Source organism: Elephas maximus, chromosome 6, assembly GCF_024166365.1.
Source record: "Elephas maximus indicus isolate mEleMax1 chromosome 6, mEleMax1 primary haplotype, whole genome shotgun sequence".
In the NCBI taxonomy this organism is placed as follows: Eukaryota; Metazoa; Chordata; class Mammalia; order Proboscidea; family Elephantidae; genus Elephas; species Elephas maximus.
In genome coordinates, this window is record NC_064824.1 from 68033083 (window position 1) to 68048265 (window position 15183).

At 36.0% G+C, this 15183-nt stretch overlaps 1 protein-coding gene across 4 annotated transcripts in view; it reads left to right on the forward strand.

Moving 5' to 3' along the window:
• Positions 1-15183, forward strand: part of UBR3 (ubiquitin protein ligase E3 component n-recognin 3) — a 236017-nt gene that overhangs the window by 59239 nt on the left and 161595 nt on the right. For all 4 annotated transcript variants that reach the window (XM_049887378.1, XM_049887377.1, XM_049887379.1 and 1 more), the window contains exons 6-7: positions 8871-8937; positions 14639-14769. In XM_049887378.1, the coding sequence (XP_049743335.1) occupies positions 8871-8937; positions 14639-14769 (198 nt within the window). The remainder of the gene's footprint in view (positions 1-8870; positions 8938-14638; positions 14770-15183) is intronic.

Consider the following 15183-nt stretch of genomic DNA (forward strand, 5'->3'; position numbering starts at 1 on the left):
GACCTGAATTTGAATTTTGGTTCAAATTTCCCTATATTTTTTGGCAGGCTATTTAACTCCTGAACCTCAGTGCCCTCATGAAGAAAATGGTAATAATTCTAATGTCAGGATTAAATGAGAGAAGGTATATAAAGCACTTTTCATAATAAGGCACACATTTGGCACTTGATAAATGCTTTGTATCCCAGTGCTTTAAGTGTAGAATGGATTCAAATATTTAAATTTGTGAGCTCTCGTGAGTCAAACATTCTCCTAATCTTTTAAGAGGAAATATTTTATTAAAGCATTTATTGAAAAGCAATAAGTTTATTTTTTAGAAATTTACTTAAAGAATTACCTATGTACGAATATATTGTGATTTTTGTTGGATAATTCAGGTAACATAAAAATCCGTTCTTTACCCTCCCTAAATTACTAGCCCCTTTTCTGGGTAGCTACAAAGAATAGTTTGGCTGTCCTTGAAGACCCTTTTTAATACAGTTAAATAACCATATGTTTATGGAAGTGTGTAGTGTGTGTGTGTGCGTAAATAAAAAATGTTATGCTATTTTGTGACTTGCTTTTATTTACTCTGTAATATGTTGTACAAATCCATTTTTGTCAGTGCTGTGTTCTTTGTATCTGCTGTATAACATTCTGAAACAAAGTTTATCCAGTCATTTCCTTGATTTTCAATTTTTTATTGCAAGATACAGTGCTTACATTTCTTTTTGTGTAGGTTTGCAGGTACTCTGAGATGAGGAATTACTTGGTCACAGGGTATATGTATTTAAAATTCTATTAGGTTGTATTTTTTTCTTATAAAAATCACACACACACAAATATTTAAGGTGAAAATTTGGAAAAGTGTAGCCAATCATAGAAAGATATTAGTGATAAAATTATATTTAAAGACTGTGATCATAGGTAATTTTTACAAAATATGTTCATTTATGTTTTATTGATGTATGTACTGCAGAGCCTTTGCTGTTTGGTTTTGAACATACTTGTTTTCAAATCTAGAGTTAAAAATAAAATCATGTAATACAGCAAAAACAGAACAAAAACAAGAAATAGAAGGAGTCAATTTAAAGGTTATAAAAACTATGAATGCTAGAGCTAAAAGGGACCATAAAAATCATCTTGTTTATTAGTTATAAGTGAGTTGCGAAGATTTGCCTGTATTCAGTGGGAGGGGCATAGATCCCACCCCTCAACTGGGGGAGTGCCAGTGAATTTGTAGAAATGTTTTAAAACTGCTACAGCTAAGTTGTGGCATAGCCATTCTTTTGCCCGAACTCTCTTGTTAGCAAAAAAATGACTGGTGATTATAGCTAAATAACATACTAACAATTGGTTAGACTTTCCCCCATCTAATCTGAAAAAAACTGTAACATGAAAACAAAACACCACTGTAGCCAGAAATGGCTATTGTTTCAGGAAAATAAATAGGGCTTTAGGATTGTAATTAAAATAAAAGATTTCCTTAATTTTAATGACTACTGCTATATATCAAGAGAATGAAAGTTTATATTTAAAATTGTAAGATATTTTAAAGAAAGTTGATTTTGACCGTAAAGCAAAAGGGAAATACTAAAATTTTACTGGTGGTCATTACAGCTTAAGGAACAAAATATGTATACTTTTGAATTTAAGTGATAAATGAAACTATAAAATTACTGTAACTCCTCTGCCATTCTCTTCTTGAGATCTTCTGTATTATTTTCCTTTTTTTTTTTTTTTTAATGGGGAACATTATTTTATTAAGACCAATGACCTACATGGAAAAATGGCTGAAGCGGGGGCTAGGTATCCTAAGCAAGAAGCAAGTCAATTGAGTTTTGGAGTGATTTATTTAGAGAGAAAATATGAGATGCTCTCTCCATCTACTTCAAAACTAATGATATTAGTGTTTTAAATTTGTATTATACTTTTATTCTTTTAAAACATTTTACATGTATTCCTTAAAATGATTAAAAATTGGAATAAGTGATTTTATAAAGGTTAAAATAGTTTTAGATTAAGGAGAAAGAAGATGAAGAGATAAGAAAAATAGTATGATAGGTGAAGAGTCTGCAGACACAGATTTTCTTGAACAAAACCGACTTTATGTCATTTAAAAATTTAACTAAGCCTTGTAATGCCATATTGCATGTCTACAGAAATAGGCACAAATGTTAGGTTTGTTTTAGTATTTATATTTGAAATTAAGAGTTGGATATGGCTTAAGGATGGGTGTTTCTACATCCTTACCATACAGGTCCGTGGGATTATTGAGCAATCCCTTTTCATGATTTCATTCTTGTAATTTAACAAATTATACAGAGAGGAAGACAGAATGAGAAGAAGAGGGCAGAGACGTCTCAGTTACTATTATATAGAGAGAATTACAACAATTAAAAAAAGATCTTTAAGTTAGAATTTAGAATCAAAAGAGAACCTACAGATAACTTAATTCAACCATTTCATTAAAAAAATGAAGAAACAGATTTGAAACAGTGACAGTGGCAAGGTATCTTTCTATTTGCAAAGAGTTTTATTTGAATGACTGTGCATATTTCAGGCTACTAAATTTTATTCATACGAGTTGTGTCAGATATTTGTCTCTACTGTCCCTCAAGTAGCAGAACATTGTGTACTCAGCAGTGCTATTTATACACATGACATTCTTCATACTACTACTACTTATTCTTTTTCTGTGTAGCTCATATGAAATAAGAGTAGAAGATGTTGTTTGTGTTGTATGGGACCAAAACTAAAATAAAATAAAGGTATATCTTGACTTTATGAAGTATTTTTAAAATTAAAATTTATTTTTATTCACTTTTTAAATAAATAACCATCTGATAATCCATTTCAAAAGAAAATGATCTCTAGTATCATATGTAAGTGGGTTTGATTAGAGAGCTTTTCAGAGGAAATAGGATCTTGGAGATAAAGATATTTTTTCAAGGAAAGATTATATTCACTTTGGCCATTGCCGTAAGCAGCATCCATATATCTGTGTATCATTTTTGTTATGATCTAGATCTTTAATCTCTGTGACTTTGAGGTATAGCCGTTAATACAAATAAAATAATTTAAAACATGTTTTCCTCCTGTGAGAGTATAAAAATATGAATGTCCATTGTGGAAAAATTGAAAAATAGAGCTAAGGGTAAAGAAGGAGGCATTTACCTTTAACCCTTCAATACAGAGATAGCCATTGTTTATTAATTTGGCTTGTTTGCTTTTAGTCTTTTTTTTAGCACACCTTTACATAATTGAGAAGTAATGCCTTAAAAAATTAAAATGAGTTATTGTATAGATATGTTCTGAACACTCTTACCTTTATTCGAGACAGAATCCAAATGAATAGTTAAAAGTAATTTGTGAAAATGTGTAGCAAAAGTAGGGTTATTGAAATTGACAGTCAGAGACACATCATAAATGAATGTAAAATGAAAAAATTAATTTTACTTCTGGAGATAGAAAGTTTAATTCTAATTTGTTAGTTCTCATAAATTACATTAATGGTGAGGGGTAGTGTGGGAAATCACAAACTTTTTGGTGGGCAGGGTCTTAGAAATATCTAATGTACTTTTTTTTTTTTTTAAATTGTGCTTTAGGTGAAAGTTTACAGCTCAAGTTAATTTCTCATCCAAAAATTTATGCATATATTGTTACGTGACACTAGTTGCAATCCTCACAGTGAGACAGCATACTGCCCCTTTCCACCATCCATCCAATCAGCTCCTGTCCCTTCCTGCCTTCTCATCCTACCTCCAGACAGAAGCTGCCCATTTGGTCTCGTGTATGTGCTTGAACTACGAGGCACACTCCTCGCGAGTATTGTTTTATGTTTTATAGTCCAGTCTAATCTTTGTCTGAAGAGTGGGCTTTGGGAATGGTTTTAATTCTGGATTAACAGAACTTCGGGAGCCATAGCTTTGGGAGTTACCTCCAGTCTTAGACCATTCAAGTCTGGTCTTTTTACATGAATTCGAGTTTTGCACCCCACTTTTCTCTTGCTTTGTCAGGGACTCTCTGTGACGTTCCTTGTCAGGGCAGTCATTGGTGGTAGCCAGGCACCATCTAGTTCTTCTGGTCTCAGGCTGATGGAGTCTCTGGTTTATGTGGCCCTTTTTTCTCTTGGGCTAATATTTTCCTTGTGTCTTTGGTATCTTTCATTCTCCTTTGCTCCAGATGGATTGGGACCAATTGATGCATCTTGTTGCAGTGGGTTTAGATGGTTGCTTGCTAGCTTTTAAGACCCCAGATGCCACTCACCAAAGTGGGATGCAAAACATTTTCTTAATAAACTTTTTTATGCCAATCGATCTAGATGTCTCCTGAAACCATGGTCGCCAGCCCTGGCTACTCTGTCCCTTGAAGTGTTCGGTTGTGTTCAGGAAACTTCTTAGCCTTTGGTTTAGTCCAGTTGTGCTGACTTCCCTTCGCCTAAGGTGATTCTTGTCTGCTGTCTAGTTAGTGAATCCTCTTCACCTTCACTCCCCACCCTCGTAACCATCAAAGAATGTTTTCTCTGTGTTTAAACCTTCTCTTGAGTTTTTGTAATAGTGAACTCATACAATGTTTGTCCTTTTGCGACTGACTAATTTTACTCAACATATTGTCTTCTGACAATATGAGATATTCCACATATTCATCATTGTTCTTTCTCGTTGCATTGTATTCCATTGTGTGTGTGTACCATAATTTGTTTATCCATTCATCTGTTGATGGGCACCTAGGTTATTTCCATCTTTTTCTGTTGTGAACAGTGCTGCAATGAACATGGGTGTGCATATATCTGTTTGTGTGATGGCTCTTATTTCTCTAGGATATATTCCAAGGAGTGAGACTGTTGGATTGTATGGGACTTTTTAAGGAAGCGCCAAATCGATTTCCAAAGTGGTTGTACCATTTTACATTCCTACCAGCAATGTATAAGTGTTCCAGTCTCTCTACAGCTTCTTCAACGTTTATTATTTTGTGTTTTTTGGATTAATGCCAGCCTTGTTGGGGTGAGATGGTATCTCATTGTAGTTTTGATTTCTAATGTATTTCTTTTCCAGCGCAGGAATTGATTTTCTTGGCAATTGGTAATCATTTCCTTAAACACTTCCAATGCTAGGGAGCTTACAGTTTATGAGGCAGCTTGTTCTTTTGATAGCTCAAATTATTAGGATGTTCTTTTTGATATTGTGTTAAGTATTGTAACTTTCACACGTTTTTTATTTTGCCCTCTAGAAAGGTTTTTACTTTCATATTATACTCCTTTAAATATTTACCTTTAGTTTTTAAAGTATAATTTCTTGTATATATCTCTTTCACCGAGTCAATCCTTTTTAAAATCTATGATCTGGATTCGGTGCACAGTGATGGAACATCTCTTGATATGGACGCTATGCTTTCATTAAAGTCCAAGGTTTTGTGTGAGCCTTTAGCAGCTGTGCTACACTCTTGGCAGGAGCCCAGTAGTCAGTTGAAAGCCCCAGGTTATTTTTTTGAAATGCACAGCTGACAAGTTAGAGGTCCCTCTTTGCTTTTTGCTTGTATGATTTTTTTTAAACAAACAAACTCAGATTACAGAGTTTTACATAAATTTTTAAGTTTCATCTTCTTGTTACAGCCTCTCAAAATCTCTTTTGGGTTTTATTTTTCTAACCTGGTATGTTAAATATTCCTTCTAGCTTTGAATACTCTGTGTCAGCATTCTTTGTGTGAGTCTCAACACTCTGAGAGTGAATTTACCTGACTTCTCTTTATGGAACCCATATTTTTTCCATCTACCTGTCTAGTAAATCTATGAAAACAAGGTTATTTTCGATTAACTTATTTTAAGTGAATTTATGTGTTCTCTTGCCAACCATGGTACTCAAGTGTTAAGAAACCACCTGCAGATTTTGCAGATTGGAAGTCTGAACGTTTATCCTGAGTGTTCCTTTCTCAATTTGTACCTATGTCCATATTCTGTGCCTGAAACACATGTAGCAGTGATGCCTGCTGCACTGACCAGGGACTAGTTAAGGTTTCGACAATGTTTTTGAGAGCTGCACGAATGCTCTCTGGGCGGGGATTGTACCCGATTTGTTTCCTCACTTGTCAGTGGACCATCATTTTCTCCCAGCATCCATTATTGCTTCCTCATCAATCAATGGAAACAACTACAACTCCCCATGATGAACTTGGGGTTGGGAATTGTGGTCACGATAACCTGCATTATTTTCATCTTTCCTAGTGCCTGAAATTTCCATGATAGGAGGTCATTACTTTCGGTTAAATGTATTTTTTCCCAAAATATAAATATGGGACTTGTAATACATAACATGGTATTCCATTATTACTCTATCACTTAGAGGTGACTTTCTATAAACATCTGTATTTTAACAGAGTTTATGTATAATATATATATTTTAATGGATTTGTGTTATATGTGCTGTTCTATAAACTGCTTTTCTCACTAATGATAGTTTTGAACATCTGTAATAAGGGGTGTATTTTAACAGAGTATATTTGTATAGTCAGTACTTAAATGGTATCATACTATGTGTGCTATTCTGTATAGCATACTTTTCCTACTTATAATAATTTTTAAACATATATCTGGTTACAATGAATATAGAGCTCTACCATTGTTTTTCTTCATGTGGTATAGGTATGCTGTAATTTATTTACTAATCCTTTATTGTTGGAAGCCAAATATAAATTTTTCCTATTATGAATAACACTGATGAATAGTTAAAATACATGAGCAGGAATGATTTAAGAAAATATAGTCCTCACTGTCCGATTATTTTTTTAGGATAAATTCCTAGAACTGAAATTTCTGTTTCAAAAATAAACACACTTTAAAAACTTTTGATATATGCATTGCCAAATTGCCACCTAGGAAGATTGTACTACTCTGTACTGTCACCAGCAATGTACGAGTGTGCCCATTTACCCACCAGTTTAGATGGAAATAATTTCTTCAGCTGTGTTTGATGTATACGATGATGTTAATCTCAACTCATTGGGCCGTGTTTCCAAACTTTTGTCTTTTTGCCTTTGATCATACTGTCATTTCTTCTTGGAATGACCTTCCCCTCCTTTGTTTGGCTAATTCTACTTGTCCTTTACGACTAAAAGGCCAGGAAGTTTATAGAACTTGCTACTGTCATGACCATTGCTTGATCAAGGATACATTTTACATAGGAAGTTTATGTGTGAAATATGAACTAATCCTAACCTGGGACGTAGCACATGTTCTTTTCTATGTTTTCCTTTTCTCTCAAGACGGAGAGAACAGTTACATGAAGTTACTAGCCGAATTCTCAAACTCCGAACCCTCTGGACCCTGAGACATGATTTTACATTTTTGTGTCTTTTTTCTGTCTTTTAAGGCTCCAGATTTTGTTTTGGCTAGTGTCTCAAGGGACAGAGGAGAAGAATGTACTTTGACTGTCAGTCCTGCCATCGGGTAGATGGCCATAGAGGCCTGGCAAAGGCAGGAGGCATATTAAAGTGCTCAGTAAATGTTGAATGCCTGAGCTAAGTGGTAGCTCTGGAAAACTCCAGAGACTGGCCCTGAGGACTGATGCTGATCTTGGCAGAAGTTTGAAATTAAGTCTGTGGTGTGAATGCCAAGGAAGCCATGCCAATAGATAGAGCAGTAGCGTAAAGCTGAGGCTACTTATTTGCTTTGGAGATTTGATGGGCTGTAATTGAGAAAGTACCTGGGAATCTGTACTATAGTTCTAACCTGCTACAAATACCGTTGTTAGCATAACAAATTGTATGCCAGAATACTACTACACGTGTCCCTGTGACACCAGTTGGCTCGCATGTGTTTGGAAAACAGAGAAAAGATGTCAGTATAATGTGGATGTTTTTGATTCATATGCGATCTTTCCTAGTTTAGTAGAGCTGGGATAGTGGGGTAGAATCATAACCTTTAGCTGGAGAGGAAAAAGCACTCAGCTCTGCTGCAAAAGCAGCAGGAGTCTTTTCAGCAGTATTTTAAGAAAATTAGAAATGAACACTTAGACCCAAGGCTCCCTCCCCAAAAGGTGCAGCCTCACCTTGGTTTCACCAGTGGCAGCTGTTTCCTCTGCTCCCCTCCCCTCAGCCGGCTAGCTTTCCCACTCTATTGTGCGGTGTTAACATCTCCTGAGACAGCCTCAAACCGCCCCAAGATGCTTGCCTGAGCATCCAAATTATCTCCTAAGGTACCGATTATTACTTTTATTACCTCTCTGGTTACAAACTTGAATAGATTGTGAACAGCCTGCCCCTGATCCTTTTTTTCCTGTAAGCCCTGTTGTTTTTGGTGTAGGGTTTTTCAGGAATGCATATATGATATGTGAACATAAGTGCCTGTGTTTCCTTCTTGTTTTTTTTTAATTTGTATAAACATATTTTAATTTGTTTTTACTATTTTTTAACTGTCAACTCCAGCCTCTAATATGCTGTTTATTTTTAAGAACTTGATTTCTTGAACTCATTTTGTTTGTCTCGGATTCTTCAAAGCCTTTCCTGTCATCACTGTTTCAATCCCTTCTCTCTCCTGTCCTTCTTTCCTATGATAATCTCCTCACACCCCTTCCTTTAGCTTCTTTGTACATTTGCTGTTATATTTGTAAAGGTAGGAATGTTTTTATTTTATCATTTTGAAGTATTTAAGAGTCTTACATTAGAAGCACAGATTAAGCCTAAAAGCTCTTATATTTTAATACTAAAGATATTTCACTATATATCTTAACCAAAATTAGAATTAAAAAGCTATTTTATTACAGCATATATATATATAAAGTATATAACCATGTATATATTGTTTTAACATAAGTTATAAGCATATTTGTATTAAAATGTATAAATTTATGAATATTACTATATGTGATGCTTATTTTGTTATTTTTGTTTTTCAGGAGGATCAAGATGGGAGTCAAGGTCTGGGCAAGCGAAAGAGGGTAAAACTAAGCAGTGGCACCAAAGGTATTTATATTGTTTTTCCTTGCATGAAAATCTTCTAAAAATGTTTAATTAGGAAGAATATTTGATTGACTAGCCATATTGACATTGAAGCTGTTTGATGGAAGAATTATGTTACTAGATTTGTCTAATGGTGAAAAAAGTGTTGTTGGGGGTGGTAGTGGGGGGCTTCAGAAACAAGTAAAATTCTTGCTGTTGGCATTTTTGTTCATTGTTTTCTTTGTAAAATGTTCATTAGCATGTTTGAGCAAGAAAAAGAGTATGTCTTTTTATTGATCCTTTGATTTGGACCCAGTGCTTTGGGTGTAAAGTTTTAGTTTGCGTTAAACATTTTTGTAATCTGGGGTATCCAATTTCTGGAGTGGAAAAGGACCAGCAAGGGAGAGATGGTGAGAGAGAGAGAGTGAATATGAGTATGAATGAATGAAATGAATGAGAATGAATAGCATGTAATACATAGGAAGGGCTCATTACTTTTTTGCTTAAGAGAGGAAATAAATATGCCTGTAGTGACTCAGTCAATTAGTAATAATAATGAGCAGTATTTATTGGACGTTCTGTGTGTGCTAGACATAATGCTAAGCACTTCTAATGCATTGTTTCATTTAATCCTCAAAGTAACCATATGAAGCAGATTTTATTATTGTATCATTTTATGAAAAAGAAAATGGAGGCATGGTAGAGGTCATAGCTGATAAGCAGTAGGTCTTTAATTCAAATCCCAGAGCGTAAGCTGTTAATCACTGTTTTATTGACGCTCATTAAAAGCTTTTCTAGAATACTTGTTATTGGTTTGCACCCTGAGCTTTGGATTTGTGCTGTGGATTTCCAAATCTTACCGTGGCCTATTCGCTGGGTTAGTATGGTCTGTCAGAGAGTCTCCTGAGGTTCAAAGAAGATTCTTATTTCTAGAGCTGATTAAGTACATTTTGTGGAATGTCTAGGACTGCCTGGCAATGTGGAACATGGAGACAATTTCAGTTGCAGATCCATTTTGTAAGTCTGTCTTAGTTACATTTACCTTGCCGCATTTACCTTGTTGGCTGTTAGAACAAAGGGTATGAATTTGATCTGTGATCCAGGATGCACGTATGGATCCATGTTCCTGTTCTTCCTGGCTCAGCGGAGAACCTGGGATACCTGAAGGGAATTAGAAATCCATATGGCTACTTGGTCCTTTGACATACCAGAATTGTCCATTGAGTCCTTGAGAGACATCTGAATTGGAGCAGATTGTTAGGCATATACTTGAATTTAGGCTTTAGGGATGCCCAGAAAATACCCTTTATAGTGTAAGAGATCATTGCTTTCTTTAGACTGGGCAAACTCTGGCTAAAGATATTTTTGTGCAATTGAAGTTTGTTTTCTTTTATACCTGAATTTTTTCACCCATGGGACTGGATTAAGTGCTTTCTTTGCATTCCTCCGGTGGTTAAATGGAACAGAGATTTAAGACTTTGATCAGTTATTGTTTATGATTTAAGTATGTACATAGAAGAAATGGCTTTTTGAATTAGTAGAACCCAGGAGTTTTCGAAAAGTGGCTTGCTTTTGAAGATATCTGAAGTTCAGGGAGTAGTTTAGTTTTTGTAAGAATTGTGTTCCATAGTTTGAAATAGAGCCGAAAAAATAAAATATGTAATGATAGACAAGAGACCAGGCACTGTGCAGAATAAGCACATTATTGTGTATCCTCAAAACCTAAATTTTAAAGATAACCCCGGAGGGTTAAGTAATATGGCTAAAATTATTTAGCTAGTGGGTTCTAGAGCCTGGACTCTGCTGTCCTAGCACCTTTGTCTTAGGCATGGATTTATGCCGTATATTGTGTCTTCAAAAATTTCTTTTTACAATTGGCTTAAGGTAGTTTTGACGTTGTTAAAAGTCATGTCAATTTAATCAAGATTTTAAAGGTAAACAGTCACACATAATTAATAGAAGCATTTCTAACCACATTTCCATAACTAGCCGTGTGTTTTCAATATCTTGGGAGACTGACTTCACCATTTTTAGGAGCAGTAATGAAGCAATTGCTGGTTTTTGTTTGACTAAAGAGTTGAACAGAAGTTTTCAGAGGATGGCTTGCGAAGACAAAGTAAAGTATTATAATGACATGTGCAAAGACCTGGAGGTGGAAAACCAAAAGAACATGCCCTGCATTTCTCAAGCTGAAAGAACTGAAGAAAAAATTCAAGCCTTGAGTTGCAATATTGAAGGATTCTATGGGGAAAATATTAAACGACTCAGGAAGCGTCAAAAGAAGATGAAAGAAATACACAGAGTCGCTATACCAAAAAGAATTGGTCGACGTTCAGCTGTTTTAGGTGGTACCGTATGAGCAGGAACCAATGGTACTGAAGGAAGAAATCCAAACTGCTCTGAAGGCATTGGTGAAAAACAAGGCTCCAGGAATTGATGGAATACCAATCAAGATGTTTCAGCAAATGGATGCAGAGCTGGAAGTACTCACTCATTTATGCCAAGAAACTTGGAAGACAGCTACCTGGCCAACTGACTGGAAGAGATCCATATTTATGCCTATTCCCAAGAAAGGTGATACCACCAAATGCAGAAATTATTGAACAATGACACTGATATCACACATGTAAAATTTTGCTGAAGATCATTCAAAAGCGGCTACAGCAGTATATCGACAAGGAACTGTCAGAAATTCAAGCCGGATTCAGAAGAAGATGTGGAACCAGGGATATCATTGCTGATGTCAGATGGATCCTGGCTGAAAGCAGAGAATGCCAGAAAGATGTTTACTTGTGTTTTATTGACTATGCGAAAGCATTCGACTGTGTGGATCATAACAAATTATGGATAACATTGCGAAGAATGGAATTCCAGAACATTTAATTGTGCTCATGAGGAACCTGTACATAGATCAAGAGGCAGTTGTTCAAACAGAACAAGGGGATACTGATTGGTTTAAAGTCAGGAAAGATGTACGTCAGGGTTGGATCCTTTCACCATACCTATTCAGTCTGTATGCTGAGCAAATAATCTGAGAAGCTGAGCTATATGAAGAAGAATGTGGGACATCAGGATTGGAGGAAGACTCATTAACAGCCTGTGTTATGCAGATGACACAACCTTGCTTGCTGAAAGTGAAGAGGACTTGAAACAATTACTGATGAAAACCAAAGACCACAGCTTCAGTATGGATTACACCTCAATGTAAAGAAAAAAACCCTCACAACTGGACCAGTAAGGACCATCATGATAAATGAGGAAAAGATTGAAGTCGTCAAGGATTTCATTTTACTTGGATCTGCAATCAACGCTCATGGAAGCTGTAGTCAAGAAATCAAAAGACTCATTGGATTGGGCAAATTTGCTGCAAAAGACCTCTTTAAAGTGTTGCAAAGCAGAGATGTCCCCTTGAAGACTAAGATGCGCCTGACCCAAGCCATGGTGTTTTCAGTGGCTTCCTATGCATGTGAAAGCTGGATGATGAATAAGGAAGACTGAAGAATTGATGCCTTTGAATTGTGCTGTTGGAGAAGAATATTGAATATACCATGGACTGCTAAGAGAATGAACAAATCTGTCTTGGAAGAAGTACAGCCAGAGTGCTTCTTAGAAGCAAGGATGGCGAGACTACGTCTCATATACTTTGGACATGTTATCAGGAGGGATCAGTCTCTGGAGAAGGACATCATGCTTGGTAGAGGGTCAGCGAAAAAGAGGAAGACCCTTAGTGAGATGTGTTGACACAGTGGCTGCAACAATGGGCTTAAGCATAACAACGATTGTGAGGATGGTGCAGGACTGGACAGTGTTTTGTTCAGTTGTATATAGGGTAGCTATGAGTTGGAGCCAACTCGATGGCACCTAACAACAATAACAAAGATAAAGTAGAAATCTATATAACTGCAAGTATTCTCATTTTAGTAGAAACGACAGATTTTTTGGTGCATTATGATTGCTTTATTTATTTAAAACAAAATTAATGTATCTTTCCTTTTAAATGCTTTTCATATAACAGCAATTATGGTAGCTTCAGGCTTGTCGCCTCCACCTGTCAGTTTGTCATACTGTGGGGGCCTGCATGTTGCTATGATGCTGGAAGTTATGCCACTGGTAATACAAATACCAGCAGGTCATCATTGTAGACAGGTTTCCACAAACCTTCCAGACTAAGATGAGGAAGAAGGACCTGGTGATCTATTTCTGAAATAAATGAGCTATTGAAAACCTTATGAATAACAGCAGAATATTGTCCGATGCAGTGCTGGAAGATGAGTCCCTCAGTTTAGGAGGCACTGAAAATACAACTGAGGAAGAGCGGCCTCCCCAAAGTAGAGTTGAAAAAAAGATCCCTTTAAAAGCTAAAAAGCAAAGATGTCATTTTGATAACTAAGGTCTGCGTGTCCCAAGCCATGGTATTTTCAGTTGCCTCATATGGATGTGAAAGCTGGACAGTGAAAAAAGAAGACTGAAGAAAAAGTGATGCATTTGAATTATGGTGGTGTTGAAGACTATCGAATATACCGTGGACTGCCAGAAGAGCAAACACGTCTGTCTTGGAAGGAGTACAGCCAGAATGCTCCTTAGAAGCAAATGTGACAAGACTTTTTCTTGCTTACTTTGGACATGTGATCAAGAGGGACCAATTCCTGGAGGACATCATGCTTAGTAAAGTAGAGGGTCAGTGAAAAAAAGGAAGACCCTCAAGGAGAAGGATTGACGCAGTAGCTGCTTAAGTAGTGCCACTGAGTTAGCCCATTCACTGCTGACACTTGCAAACCTGTTCCTGTCGAGTTGATTCCGACTCATAGCAACCCTAGAAGAATGGATGATCCAAAACAGCAGCTCAAGATCATTTGACATCTTGGCAAAAATTTATAGTCACAATTACCTAGTTCATTTTTAGGAGCCTCCCTTCCCCCCCTCAAAAAAACAAACAAACAAACAAACAAAAAAACTATCTGTAATCAGTGCTAGAAAGAGACAGTCAAAGTATTCAAAGCATTCAGTTTATCATACACTTTTTGAGACCCTTCTGTTAACTAGGTGTAGCAAGGATGGAGAAATTACCAACAAGACAGTTTAGCCCTTAAGGGGTGTTGGGTGGCCTTAGTAATAGGCTTTCCAGTAGCTAATGCTATCTTTCTTTGAATACATTTACTCACAAAGGGCACGCATTTTCCCCTTTGCTCCATGCATGAAAAGGGCATTTTGAGTCCATTGTACGTATATCTAACACTCTTTATGTTTTTTGATTATTTGCTTGCCAGAAAAAGTAAACCCCCTATGTACTAGAAAAAGCAATGTATTAATTATTTTCTCTAGTGAAATTAGTATCTCACTTATGAAGAATAGTGTTTTTTTTTTTTTTTGCTTAAAGTACTCAGCTGCTAATGGAAAGGTCAGCAGTTGGAACCTGCAGCTGCTCCATAGGAGGAAGATGTGGCATTCTGCTTCTGTAAAGATACATAGCCTTGGAAACCCTATGGAGCATTTCTGCTCTGTCCTATACAGTCACTATGAGTCGGGATTGACTCCATGGCATTGGGTTTGGTTTTTTTTTTTTTAATTTTAAAAATATATATAATTTTATTAATTTCATTGTTCTTGAGAATATACACAGCAAAATATATACATGCATTATTGAAAAACAAACTCGTTATAATGAAGCGTAAATGAGATGAGTAATGGAAATAATTAGATGATGTATTTTCTTTTTTTAATGCAGATCAGTCCATAATGGATGTTTTGAAACATAAAAGTTTCCTAGAAGAACTATTGTTTTGGACTATAAAGTATGAATTTCCCCAGAAGATGGTAACTTTCTTACTCAACATGCTTCCAGATCAAGAGTATAAGGTATCTAAATTTTATCCTTTTTTCCCTGAACTGTGATCCTCTTTCTTTGTCTTTTCATTACTAATTCTTTTTTGATATTTTTTTTAGCTGCGGCTTATAGCTCTGAGAGCTGATATAATAATATGGAAAGGCGTTAATGTCCTCTGTTCCCCACACAGGATTTGCATAAAAAGCACCGTATGGTATCTCTGAGGCAAAGTGGCATTACTGAGCATAATTCCAAAGAGTTGCTTTCTGCATGTAACTTAGTCTGAAGAAGATACTGGGGGATAAACATTAAAAACGCAATTGCACAAATAAATAAATATGTAGTTACAAATGTTTTAAGTCCTCTGAAGGAGAAGTACAGGGTGCTGTGAGAATGTTTAACAGGGGGAACTGAGTTTAGATTGTGGGGTTAGGCATTTCAAAAGC